This window comes from Crocuta crocuta, unplaced genomic scaffold, assembly GCF_008692635.1.
Source record: "Crocuta crocuta isolate KB4526 unplaced genomic scaffold, BGI_CrCroc_1.0 scaffold103, whole genome shotgun sequence".
NCBI lineage: Eukaryota > Metazoa > Chordata > Mammalia > Carnivora > Hyaenidae > Crocuta > Crocuta crocuta.
In genome coordinates this window covers 1,780,394-1,793,850 of record NW_027529192.1, presented here as the reverse complement: position 1 = coordinate 1,793,850, position 13,457 = coordinate 1,780,394, and the positions used below count along the sequence as shown (strand labels likewise).

At 41.5% G+C, this 13,457-nt stretch overlaps 1 protein-coding gene and 1 long non-coding RNA gene across 4 annotated transcripts in view; one reads left to right on the top strand and one right to left on the bottom strand.

The window, feature by feature from the left end:
* PNPLA8 (patatin like domain 8, phospholipase A2) overlaps window positions 1-10,918 on the top strand; it is a 43,333-nt gene extending 32,415 nt beyond the window's left edge. For all 3 annotated transcript variants that reach the window (XM_077758330.1, XM_077758329.1, XM_077758328.1), the window contains exons 9-10: window positions 3,438-3,633; window positions 9,888-10,918. In XM_077758330.1, coding sequence (XP_077614456.1) covers window positions 3,438-3,633; window positions 9,888-10,162 — 471 coding nt within the window. In that variant the 3' untranslated portion in view covers window positions 10,163-10,918. The remainder of the gene's footprint in view (window positions 1-3,437; window positions 3,634-9,887) is intronic.
* LOC144226801 (uncharacterized) overlaps window positions 1-13,457 on the bottom strand; it is a 497,259-nt gene that overhangs the window by 403,697 nt on the left and 80,105 nt on the right. The gene's annotated exons all lie outside the window — the stretch shown is intronic.

Here is a 13,457-nt window from a genome sequence, read left to right as displayed (position 1 = left end):
TGATTTTGCTATTACCAATTTTTGCTACGCCTCCCTTTCCCCTTCTTATCTTTTCTCCCCTTTTTGTCTTTTCTGACCCTTCTTTATAGGCTATTATAATAGTGAAGAAGTAGTCCATCTAAAGTACTGAGATGATTAGAAGTTATACAAAGTATAACTATAGAATTTAAAAGTTTTAGTTAGAAGAGGTAACTTGCTGAATTAGAAATGAAATGTTACCTCTTTTCTGTGATAAGTTTTATTCTAATGTCCTATTAATGGAAAACAAAGGAGAAAGTTGAAAAGATTAAATTAAAATTTATACTTGAGAAACCTTTAGGAAATAATTATTCCCACCTCCATTCAAGGAATCCTAGTAGGCTTTTACAACGTTAAACAGTACAGACAGCCAGTGTAAACTTTCAACAGATGTATAAAGATAACTAAGTTTTTTTTTCAGTTCTTTAAGAGAAGGAGAGCGTGGGAGCAGGGGAGAGGGGCCTAGGGAAAGAGAAAGAATCTTAAGTAGGCTCCACGCTCAGCACAGAGCCCAAAATGGGGTTTGATCCCACGACCCTGGGATCATGACCTTAGCCAAAATCAAGAGTCAGATGCTCAACTGAACAAGCGGCCCAGGCAACCTAAAGATAGCTACATTTAAAAATAGTTCCTTTCCACTGGCGAATGATAAACTATAAGACATCCGAATAATTAAATACTACTCAGCAATAAAAAGGAGTGAATTACTGACGTGTGCGGTGACCTAGATGGTCTCAGAAACATTGTTCTAGGTAAAAGAAACCAGACTCAAAACACTGAGTACTGTAAGACTCCAGCTATCTTGATAACAGGAGCTAATGTGTGACCTCGGAGAGTAGATGGAAGAATGGTTTCTGATGATAAGAGGATTGAGGAACTGAGGGTCTCGTGTTACAAAGACGTGAAGACACGTGGGTGTGATAAGGCATTTCCACTTCCGACACGGGAGAGTAAGGAAGCCTGGGAGCCAAGTGCTCACCAGTTTGAATGAGAAGGTGACAGGTGACAACAGTGATGGTGGCCCCGGGGGAATAGCAGAGCCTTTAAAGCACATGCGTTTTCCAAGCGGATTGGGACCAATAATGGTCTAGAAGGAACACTAAAGAATAAGTAGGACACCGTCTTCCTGACCACTAAAGCGTGTGAGACACGAAAGAATCCACAGCTATCTGGGAAACAGTATTAGGGAAGAGCCACGTTTCTGTTAGAGCCCTTCCAGGACAAGTGAGAGGACCTTGGCAGAGCTAACGGAGCAGTCCCGGACGGCACCGTGGGAGATGTCTGGGAGGAGCGGAAGACCGTGTCGGTGGCACGGAGGTCCAGAGAATCGAGTGGCATGTTGAAGGGCGCAAAGGCACCGTGGAGTTGAGAGTAACGTGCGTTTATCCCCTGGTGGTTGTCTGAGGAAGGTGAGCCTAGGAGCTCTAAAACCCTAACAAACATCCCACCCTCCGTGGTGATCACTCCCAGCGGACACAGTGTCCGTTCGTCCGCTTCAGGCTCAGCACACGCGAGGGTAGCACGCGTCTTGGCCTGGCGTGGCGTGGGCGGACACTCAGCTTTCTCCTGGGTGACCTGAGGCAGTCTGTTCAGTGTCACAGAAAGTTGACTGCTCCCGGTCTGCACTGGCGCTTTGACACCTTTAGGATTCTGATCTTGTGTGCGTAGCCTCTGCCATTCTGCTTTGAGTTTAGGAATGATTTAACTGATTTCCTAAGACATACGCCAGCTCGGATGCTCCAGGCTCCGAGCTGTCAGCACAGAACCTGACGTGGGGCTCGAACCCACAAGCCGTGAGATCATGACCTGAGCTGAGGTCAGACGCTCAACCGACTGAGCCCCCCAGGCGCCCCTAGTTGCACCGTATTTTTAAAAGTCGTGATGCCTCTGCCAAACAGGAGGTACAAGAGCTGAGATTGGAATTGGAAGTATCATTATTTCTGATCTATGTTTCCCCCCACAGCTCTGAATCCTCAAAAGAAAATTAAAACACTATTATATTCTTTTTTGAGAAGCATGTGTCTTATTGCAGAAAGGGTTTTATTAAGTACACACACCTGTACACATGCTGTGCTCTAAGGAAAACTTAGCCATGCAAAGTGGCTCATTTGCTAAAGGTCCTAGTTTGCCATAATTTTGCTGTAGTACACTAAAAAGGAATTTTGAAAATATGGGTCTGTCACAAGAAAAAAATTAGTTTTTTATAGATCTTTACCCCAAAATATTTGTGCTACTACAGTCTTGGTGCCTGTATTTCTAATGTGTACTGCGATAGGGCCAATTTAAGGTTGTACCTTCTCTTCGTGTTCTAGCAGAAAACCGATTTTTAAAAAATTCTTTGTCAGTGTTCTAGTACAAATTGGGCAGTCTCTTATCTTCCAGTAGAGATGGACTGTTTTCAACTCAACATGTTAGGATTATTTCACTTAGGTTCTTGCTGGATAAGTTACTCTTGGCCCACGTTTTGAAGAATAAATGGGAGTTAGTTGAGCAAGGAGGGGGCCGGGGAAAGAATGTTCTGAGTGAGATAGCACGTCCAAAGTCACAAAGGATGTGGGTCATCAAAAACCTGCGAATAATTTGTGAATGACTGGACTGTGGGCCTAGAAGATGACCAAGTCTGTGCGGCTTTAGAATATACTATCTGAAATTAATGGAAGACAGTTACAGGAAGCGGGATTTGGGCTTATTAGAAGGAGTAACTTTCTAACAGTTTATACTTTTTCAAAAGTGAATGGATACACTGATATGGAGAGAGGGGTTTATCCCAGCAATGCAAGGTTGGCTGTATACTTTTTTTCTACTACAGTTTTGCAGTACTCTTTCGGCATGGTTTACCCTTCTTTCCTTCTAAATTCTTCAAAATAATAGTTAATAAATGCTTAGCAGTACAAGGTTTGCCTACTTTGTTTAGAGGATATTGCGTTTTAATGAGTATGATACTTTGAAATTGTATTGTTAACAAAGTTTCAGTGAAATTAGTTGAATTAATTTGGTTATATTGGACTTGTGAGCAGAAAGCTAGTTTTAATCGTTTGGCAGAACCACGATTCTTCTGTTAGGTTTTATGTAGAATCTTTAGTAGCTACTAAACAAGGATAATATCTTTAAAAGGTCATTCTTTTCATCTTAGTAGTTTTGAGAAAAATATGTATAGCAATCAAAGAAGTTAAAAGAGCTTTCATAATCTGAAGGGAAAATGTAATAAGGCCAGTGGGTTTTCCCACTACCCTTTGTGAAGCTGTAGTATATAAAATAAACACCTTGAGGGAACTTCTTGTTTTTAAATAATTTGTTCAGTTTATTACACTCCTTGTGAGTAAATTTCGAACTGTTTAAAATACAATTGTTCCACATTTGTAAAATGGAATCTCACTTTTCAGAGTTCTGTACTGTATTTTCCTGACTTTGTTTGGCAGGATGGAGGCTTGCTTCTGAATAACCCCTCCGCGCTCGCCATGCACGAGTGCAAATGTCTTTGGCCGGACGTGCCCTTGGAGTGCATCGTGTCTCTGGGCACCGGGCGGTACGAGAGCGACGTGAGGAACTCTGTGACGTACACGAGCTTGAAAACCAAGCTGTCAAACGTTATCAACAGTGCGACGGATACAGAAGGTTAGTCTGCTGCCGCCTTACAGCGCTGTAACTTCTAGAGTTCAGTTTTTGGTGCCGCTGCTGACTACAGAAGAGTGAGTTGCATCTGTATGGGGGGCTCATAAATGTAGGGGAGCAGATCTTACGTTGTTTCCCTTTCTCCTCACGCATTTCTTCTAAGTGACCCCAGAAGAGAGACTGTTCTTCACCTGGGCACTGGTGGCACCTTTGCCTGTGTGCAGTGGGAGAAGTGTCTGAAGCAGGATTAGCACCGAGGTTTGGATGGAGACTCCTGCAGTGTAAACTAAATCCGGTCTTTACCCTGCCCTGAACCCTCTGGGCTTCCCATCACACTTCGAACAAAATCCCAAAGCCTCCATCACTGAAATATGCCAGGTCCTTTAAGACCTGCATCCCTCCCCCTCTCCTCACATGTCCCCTCTGTCCAGTTGTCCAGCCACACTGCAGTTCTTGCTGTCCTTGGACTCGCTGAGAAGTGTCCTGCCTGGGGACCGCCACCGTTGCCGTGCTGTGTGCCGTCTCCCCCACATTGTGCTTGCTTCGCTTCCCTGTTTCGTTCAGGTCTCTGCTCGGACATCCCTTCCTCAGAGACCGGTCCCGATTACTTTCCAGCCCCCTCACCATGTCATTCCGACCTCTATCCTGCTCCTTTCTCTCTTTTTTTCCAACTTAGAGCATTTCTCTCATTATGTGGATGTGGATTACATATTTGCTTGTGTGGTTGCTTATAGTCTCTCTGTCTGCAAGAATACAAGGCAGAAACTTACCCAGTTGACTGTGTTGACTGCAATGCCCAGCACGTAGTAGGTGGTCAGTGAGTATTTGTGGAGTGTCCAGTTTTGGCCTTGAGGTCTAGATCTCCTTATTTTACTATTTTATTTTTAAAACTTCTGTAAATCTGTTGTTTGATTCTTAAAAAGAATTGTTAGCATTTAACAGCACTTTGCTTCCGAATCTCATTCTTTGCATATCGTCGTGTTATTGGCCAAGTCAACCCACAGGAGGGTCTTAAACTCCCCACTAAGGACTTTTTTTTTTTTTTTTTTTAATGTTTTATTTATTTCTAGGAGAGAGAGAGAGACAGCGTGAGCAGGGGAGGGTCAGAGAGAGAGGGAGTCACAGACCGAAACAGGCTCCAGGCTCTGAGCTGGCAGTCAGCACAGAGCCCGACGCGGGGCTCGAACCCACGAACCGTGAGATCATGACCTAAGCGAAAGTCGGACGCTTAACCGACTAAGCCACACAGGCGCCCCCCACTAAGGACTTTTATCTATTAATGATAACCCAAGAGAAGCTTATAGACTGGATTTTTCACTGTCTGAAATTTTGTTATCAAATCAATAAAATACTTTTTTTTTTTCCATCACATTTTTACTTAATTAGATCAGAGCACAGATGCATTTGAGTTACACCCGGAATACTAAACTTCTGAATGTGTTGAAATAAATGCCTATGGCATCATAAAGCAACTTTCTTAAAAGGGAATGAGGCCGCTTCTGTGAATCGTGTGGCATACATGCAAGTGCAAAGTTAGAATAGAATGGTGCTTGATCTGCAACCAAAAAATAGTAGAAGAAAATTTCTTAATATTTTTCATCAAACTACGGAATTACCACCATTGTTATCAGGAAGCATATATCTAGGTGTATATGACATTCTTGTTGTACACAGTGTGTTGAGAAAGAGGAGCTTGAATCAGCCAGTCTCAGAATACTTCTGTGTATCTGGTGCAAACCGTGCGATGGGCTGATTTGGAATTTTCAAGAAATAAGTAATGCTGCTTCCGCTCTAGTGTACTTACACTCTAGTTAATGAAAAATTTGAAATGTACGTAATTGCTGGTATTAGATGGGTTATTGAACTATAAAAATCGCCATTTCATTTAGCTCCATCTAGTGTATTATCAGTTACTAAATAAGTGGTGAATAGTTGTAAATGATGAAGACTATGAATTAAGAAGGGGAATAAGAAAACTAAAATAGGTTATTGTGGAGGGATTACAATAAGCAAGTTAGACTAGGGGCACCTGGGTGGCTTAGTCGGTTAAGTGCCCGACTTTGGCTCAGTCAGGATCTTGGGGTTTACAAGTTTGAGCCCCATGTTGGGCTCAGTGCTTACAGCTCAGAGCCTGGAACCTGCTTCAGATTCTGTGTCTCCCTCTCTCTGTCCCTACCCCACTCGTATGTGCTCTCTCTCTCACTCTCAAAAATAAAACATTTAAAAAAAATTTTTAAAAAAGAAGTAAATTAGACTCGATACAGGTCTTAAAGGATACTGGAGTTTGGGTTAAGACTTCCACTTCCAGCCATGATAAATAACAGAAGCCATACGTTTCCTCTCCCCTTAAGCCATCAGCAAACTGAACCGGACAGTGGTTTTCCAACATTAGATGTCTGAAATGAAGGACACCAAAGGGGCCCAGATCAGACTTCTAGAGGTGACATGGGTCAGTGATCCCTGAAAGAAGGAAAAGAAATGAAGTAATTTCTGCATTTGCCCAGCTTGCTGCCTAAAGAGTTTCTAGATTATAGCACAGGGAGGGGTGACCCTGAAGAAAGCAGAACAGGATACAGAGCTAGAGCTCATGGAGGCCAAGGAAACTAGAGTTTGTGGGCAAAATCCAGCAGGAGGCAGCTTCACAGAAAGAGTGCTCTGGAGACGTGCAGGGGGGTCCCCTGCACGCCTGGGAGGAAGCTACCCAAGGCAGGGGGAAGAACCGCCTGGAAGGATTAGACGGAACAGTTCTTGGAGCTCACCTGGGACCCTGAGCTTGGATTTTTGTCAGTAGATTAGAAGGACCTTGTGGTACACGAGCTGTGCAGTGGGGTCCTCAGAAGAGAGTTGTTTCAATAGTGGCATCAGATTAGTTCTAGACTCAGGGCTGCTCTGCATCCACCCTGGCACTGCTTGAAAGCAATCCTCGAAAAGATCACATCGAATCCAATTAATAGCATCCATTGTTAGAATAAAATCAAACACTGTTAAAAGAATGCAGTAAATTCTAGTACACACCGAAAATAAAAATTCACAATGTTTGATGTCTAGTAAAAAATTACCAGGCATACAAAGAACCAAGAAAAGACACCCTTCACCAAGAGCAAACCCAGTCAGTGAGAACAGACCTAGATACGAAACAAATGATAGGTAGGCAATTAGCAGACAAGGACACTGCCGTTGCTATTGAAAATTTCCTTTGTAAGTTCAGTGGGCTGGCGGAAGACTGGATATGGAGAGCAATGAATGATACAGAAGGGACCCAAATCAAACTTCTAGAGGTGAAAAATACACTATCTGAAATGAAAAATGCAGCTGATAAGATTAATAACAATTCGACATAAACACTTGGAAGAAACAGAAGAAGGGTAAGTACTGCCCAGCTCATTCTCTAAGGCCAGCATTACCCTGACACCAAACCCAGGCGCCCCACAAAAAACATTTGTTAAATACATAAAAATACCAATTCCCTATTAGTTCCCTCATGCTGAAAGTCTTAAAATATACTAACAAGTTGAATTCAGAAATATATCAAAAGGAGAATACAGCATAACCAAGTAGGATCCATCCCAAGAATACACAGTTGGCTTAACATTTAAAAAAAAATCAATATAATTTACCATATTAATAGACTAAAGCATGGTTTCAACAGATGTGGAAAAGACATCTGACAAAATTTGACATCCATTCATGATAAAAACTCTAGTAAATTAGAAACGGAAGGATACTTGCTCAGCCTGACAAAGGACTTTTATAAAAAATGGGGGGGGGAACCCCAAGAAACCTAGAGCTAGCATGGTATTTAATGGTGAAAGACTGGATACTTTCTGTTTAAGATCAGGAGCAGAGTAAGATCACTTTCAGTCCGCACTGTCATAGAGGTCCTTTCCAGCACTGCAAGGCAATAAAAGGGAATTAAAAGCAGATAGATTAGAAGTGAAATAAATCTTTGTACGTAACGCCGTGGTCTACATTGACAATCCTAAGGGATCTATTAAAAAACTCCTAGAACCAACAAGTTGGAGAATACAAAGTCAGTAAAAATCAGTGGTATTTCTGCACACTCACAGCCCGAAATTAAATATATACGAAGGTAGACATCATTTATAATAGCATGAGAATATTGAACCCTGAAGGAATTATTTAACAAATAATGTGCAAGACCTCAACAGTAAAAAATGCAAAGCGTTATTGGAAGAAATTAAAGAAGTACTGAATAAATCAGTAGATATACCATATTCATGAATTGGAAATAGTTTTCTTTCAGTGGCACACTGCAAATGGATCTATAGATGCCATGCAATTGCTGTAGGACCCCAGACAGTCTTTTTCTGGGGTGGAGATTTAACAAGATGACTGTAAAATTTACATAGGTAGGCAAATGACTTAGAAGAGCAAAAACAATTTTGAAAATGAACAAAGTTGGAGGATTTCTACCCTCTGATCTCAAATCATAAAACTCCAGTAAGCAAAGGACTGTGGTATTTGCATGAAGTTAGACCTTTAGATCAATGAATGGTACGTAATAGAGAATACAGAAATTGATCCATACATGGAAGCTCAAAAGATTAACTAAATGGGGAAATTTCCAACCAATAGTATAGGGGCAGTTAGATAACTATAGTCAAAAAAGTGAACCTTGACCCTTCACACCATCTGCAAAAATTAACCTGAAATGGATCACAGACTTAAATATAAGAGTTAAAATCGTCAGACTTCTAGAAGAATACCCTGGAGAAAATCCAAATGACATTGGGTTAGGTAAAGATTTTTTAGATAGGACACACAAAACATGAACCAAAGAAGAAAAAACTATATAAAGCAGACTGTATTGGATTACAGACTTTGCTCTGCAGAAGACACTGTTAGTAAAATGAAAAGACAGGCTGTAAACTGAAATAAAATACTAGCAAAATATGTATCTGATCCATTATCAGAACCAAATACATAAACAGATCTAAACTGTATAGAGAGATACATATGTATACATATAAAAAATTTCAGTAAAAAGATGGGCAAAATATTTGAACACTTTATTGAAAAACATACGCAGATCACTAAAAAGTACATAAAAAACTACATCATTAGAGAAATGAAAAGTAAAACCACAAGATACCACACACGTTCTCTAGAATGGCCTTTAGCTGATAATACCAAGTTTTCACAGATGTGAAGAGTGGGAACTCTGGGATATTAATGGTTGGAATGCAAAATGGTGTGACCATTTGGAAAACATTTAACATTGTCAACTATACTTCAAAAAAAAAAAAAGATAAAACACACTTTTACCATATGATCCAGCAATTTCATCCCAGAGTATTCCCTCAAGAGAAATGGAATCATATATCCACAAGAAGACTTACATGTAAATGCTTACTGTGGGATTATTCCAAATAGCTAAAGACTGGGGAGAAACAGAACTGGAAAGAACAAACTGTGGTGTATCTGTATAGAGGAATTGTACTCACCAATGAAAAGGAGAGAACTATTGATACATACATACTATGACAGGGATGAATTTCCAGAAGAGCTATATACTTCTGATCCTGTGTATATGAAATTCTAGAAAAGGCGAAGAGTAAGAAGAGAAGGAACTATAAAAAGGCATTAAGGGACTTTTGGGGATGATAGAAAGGTTCTATGTCATGATTGTTGTGGTTACACAAAGGTATACATTTGTCAAAACGTCTCAAATTATACACTTAAAATCGGTGAATTTTATTATAGATGAAGTTCTACCTCAATAAAGATGATACCCAAAGTTAAAAACTAAAAGAGGGACACCTGGGAGGCTCAGTCGGTTAAGAATCTGACTCTTGATAGGCCCAGATTATGATCTCAAGGTTTGTGAAATCGAGCCTCGAGTCGGACTCTGAGCTGACAGGGCAGAGCCTGCTTGGGAGTCTCTCTCTCCTCTCTCTCTGCCCCTCCCTCCCTCCCTCTCTGGCTCAAAATAAACATTAAAAACAAAACAAGTTGGAAAGGCCTTTCAGCAGTAGCCAACAGGATGACCCAAAACAGAGACAAGAGTGCAAACGAACAAGTAGCAGGATTACAGGAAGAAGTATCTTGGGAGATAAATTTCATTAGATTCATTATTATGAATTCCTGAAACCTCTTAATTGGCTGGAGTGATGAAATAAGGAAGGCTTTGTAATTTGCCCTATAAGAAGATCATTTTAAATAAGGGTAAAATTAGATCATTGCAGAATAAGTCCATTTTCTTATCTGCCCTGTTCTCTCTGTGTTTGTTTTAACAGAGGTCCATATAATGCTTGATGGCCTGTTGCCTCCTGACACCTACTTTCGATTTAATCCTGTCATGTGTGAGAACATCCCTTTAGATGAGAGCCGGAACGAAAAGCTCAATCAGCTGCAGCTGGAAGGGCTGAAGTACATAGAAAGAAATGAAGAAAAAATGAAAAAACTTGCAAAAATACTAAGTCAAGAAAAAACAACTCTGCAGAAAATTAATGACTGGATAAAACTAAAAACTGACATGTATGAAGGCCTTCCGTTTTTCTCAAAATTGTGAGAAATGTATGTGTGTGTGTCTCTCTCTCCCTAAATGAGGGCCTGAACAGAAGAGGCAGTGAATGCCGTAAGGAATGGTGGGGCTCAGCAGGAGTTTACTTCGAGATACTGGAGAAGCCTGAAGACGGACGGGCTGGTCCGGCACAGAGGGTGTGCCTGGCTACAGAATTCACATGGGAGTTGCTTCTTACGATGTTCACAATTAACAGTGCTTTAGGAATCTTACTGTGCTAGTTGGTTTTAGTAGGTATCGGTGTGCTATTGTTTGATATTTGAAAATGTATTAATATATGTGCCAGGCAAGAACTGTGACCCTACTACACGTGATGTTTTTGCTTTAGTCGCCATAATCATGTTGAATTTGTTTGATCACTGGTTTTCTGTCGTGTGGAAAAGCTCATTTCTTAAGTCTCCATCACGGATGTTTTGACTCGCTGTATTCTAGGATCCAAATGTTGCCTTTTATTGTAATAATGTCAAACCAGGTGCAGAAACATGGGATTTGCTCTATCAGAGGACTTTTACATTTGAAATACGGAAGAACCAGATACAGTTCTGTTCAGAATGTGTTCATTTCAACACTGTTTGGGTCATAAAGAGAGATGAAGTTCCAGTCAACCACTTTTCCGCCTGGAATTAAAAGATCGTGCTGGGGGTTAAGTTTTTTAGCTCTGGCTTATCCATTCACTGTTCCAAACATTTGAATTTACTGAGAACATCTCCCTATCATTAACAAAAATAAACTGTTGAAATACTGTGTTGTTAAAAGGCTAATGTCATTTGTAAAGGTTTTATTGCTCATAATGTAGGTTCCCATCTTTTGTAAGCATTTGAATATACCTGTCCACAGTATGCTTTAACAAATAATGTTACGTTTTACCTGATTAACTCCTTTAGCCATCGGATTTCACGGAGGTTGTGTGTGTACCAACCCGAATATTGTTCATGCCAACCAGATTCAACTTTGCTTTGTTATCTCTCGATCTGCCACATACAGCCTTCCATCGTGTTTAGGTTTGTCAAGAAAAATGAAAAAAGGTCAGTGCCTTTCACCTTGTGCACGTCAACTAAAGCTAACCCACCGCCTGGATGCTGGATGCGGCTGTTGCTTCTTTGTATGCAAATTCCTGGAGGCCGTGAGTGAGGCGCAGTTTAGAGCGTTGGGGGCAGAGGGCCTGGCTGGCAGTCCCACCTCTGATGCAGAGTCCTGTTTGTGACCTGGAGGAGGGGGAGGCTCTCGGGGCTTCAGATCTTTTATCAAATGAGAAAAGCGGCCTCTCACGAGCCTTGCCCTCTTTTATGGTAATCCAGATTCGGCAAACGTAGAAACAGAAGGTGGGAAGAGATGAGAAAAACAAGTTTTCAGTCTTCATGCTTGGTCGGATTACCCCGTTTCCAAAGAAGCAAAGAGGAGAAATAATCTATTTCAGAAATAAAATGTAGTAAATTCTCCAACTCATCAGTTCTATAAAAAGTACAGAGAATAAAGATGGTTTTGAGGCTCAGGCCTCTTTGAGTGTCTCAGAGTCCTTATTTCTGTAATAAAAGGTATGCGGGCCATGTTTCGGTTCTGTTCTTGCTGCAGATACTATTCTTTATGAAAAACAGTTAACTCAGATAGCCTTGCTTCTAGAGACTGGGCTGCATGGGATTTCCCCTAGAGGGTGGAGAGAGTCCGCCTGGGTTAAACTGACACCCTGAGCCTTTTCTCCTCCCCCACCCCATCTGATCCAGAAGAGAATAGATGCCTAAGGAATCTTCCGGTAGGGAAGGACGTCACAAACAGCACGCAGTCTGGGGGATGGAGGGGAGGCTTACAACTTTGTTTTGGTGCGAGAATAGATGGGCCCCCTCTGAGCATCGCCCCTGCCAACGGCTGCCTGCTCACCTGGTATAGAGCTGCTCCGTCCTGGAGTAGCTAGGATCCCGAAAATTCGAAGCTCCAAATTTTACTTAACCTGCTAGGCTCTCAAGATCGTAATTCTAACCCCAGTTTTGAGTATTTCACAAGTGCCAGTGCTAGTAAGGTGACTAAAATTACAGGTTTGTGAGATGCCAAGTACAGTTTTTAGACCCGGTGTAAGTAAGTATGGAAATACCAATGATTTTTTTTCTTTTTTTCTTTTTTTTTTTTTAAATGAGCAGCAGGCGAAGGTTACCAGCGTATAAGATCGGGAAGTTAAAATAGTATGAAAGCTCTCTTTACAGAGAGGGAGCATTTGAAAGTATCCATGGACTATGTAGGCAAGGGACTTGGCTTTATAGGGTTTTGGCAGGCCCAAATACTAGTGATTTCTAAATACGTTGTAAAACAGTCCTTTCAGACCACAAATAATTGCATATTGTTATGCAACTAGAACAACTTGTAAGAAAAATGCAAACAATTGGCAGGCGGAATACCCAGAAATACTTTGTAATGAAACCTTTCAAGCACGATAATAAGTAATGCAGTTTACAGTCGCACATTGTAAGGTCACTATTACCTATGCTAAGCTCGAGCGTGTTCATGCAGCCCACCTATTTTCCAGCTGAAGTTAGCGCTCTGTCCTTGTTTTTGCTTCGCTGATTATTTCCCTCTTGAACAGTACAAAATAGACCCGTGTCCTCTGGCCACAGCTGCTCTCACTACAAAGCGTGACACTTAAGGGGCGCCTGGGTGGCTCAGTCGGTTAAGCGTCCGACTTTCGCTCAGGTCATGATCTCGCGGTTCGTGGGTTCGAGCCCCGCGTCGGGCTCTGTGCTGACTGCCAGCTCAGAGCCTGGAGCCTGTTTCAGAGTCTGTCGCTCCCTCTCTCTCTGACCCTCCCTGCTCACGCTGTCTCTCTCTCTCTCTCCTAGAAATAAATAAAACATTAAAAAAAAAAAAAGCGTGACACTTAAGTATGTCCCCATGTCCCGGTTTCCTGAGCTCTTTTCACTCCCAGCAAAAGGCACACCCAGGTGCGTGGTGTACCAATTCTCAGTCACTCTTGTCCCCGTTTGTCCTTGAAACTGGTTATCTGAGCAACTGTGCAATTCACCTGAGATAACCTTCATGTTATAATGAAGCCAGGGCTTTCCATTCTCCAAAAGCAAAGTGGATTTCTTTTCAGGAAGGAACAGAAGCAAAGAACACTTCTGAAAGATGTGTGCTTGCTACCAAGTAGGTTATGGATTCTTCACTGTTTTTAAAAGTAGGATAAGTTCTTTATGAGAGAATTCTTTATATATATATATATATATATAGCTTATTGTCAAGTTGGTATCTATATAACACCCAGTGCTCATCCCAACAAGTGCCCTCCTCCATGCCCATC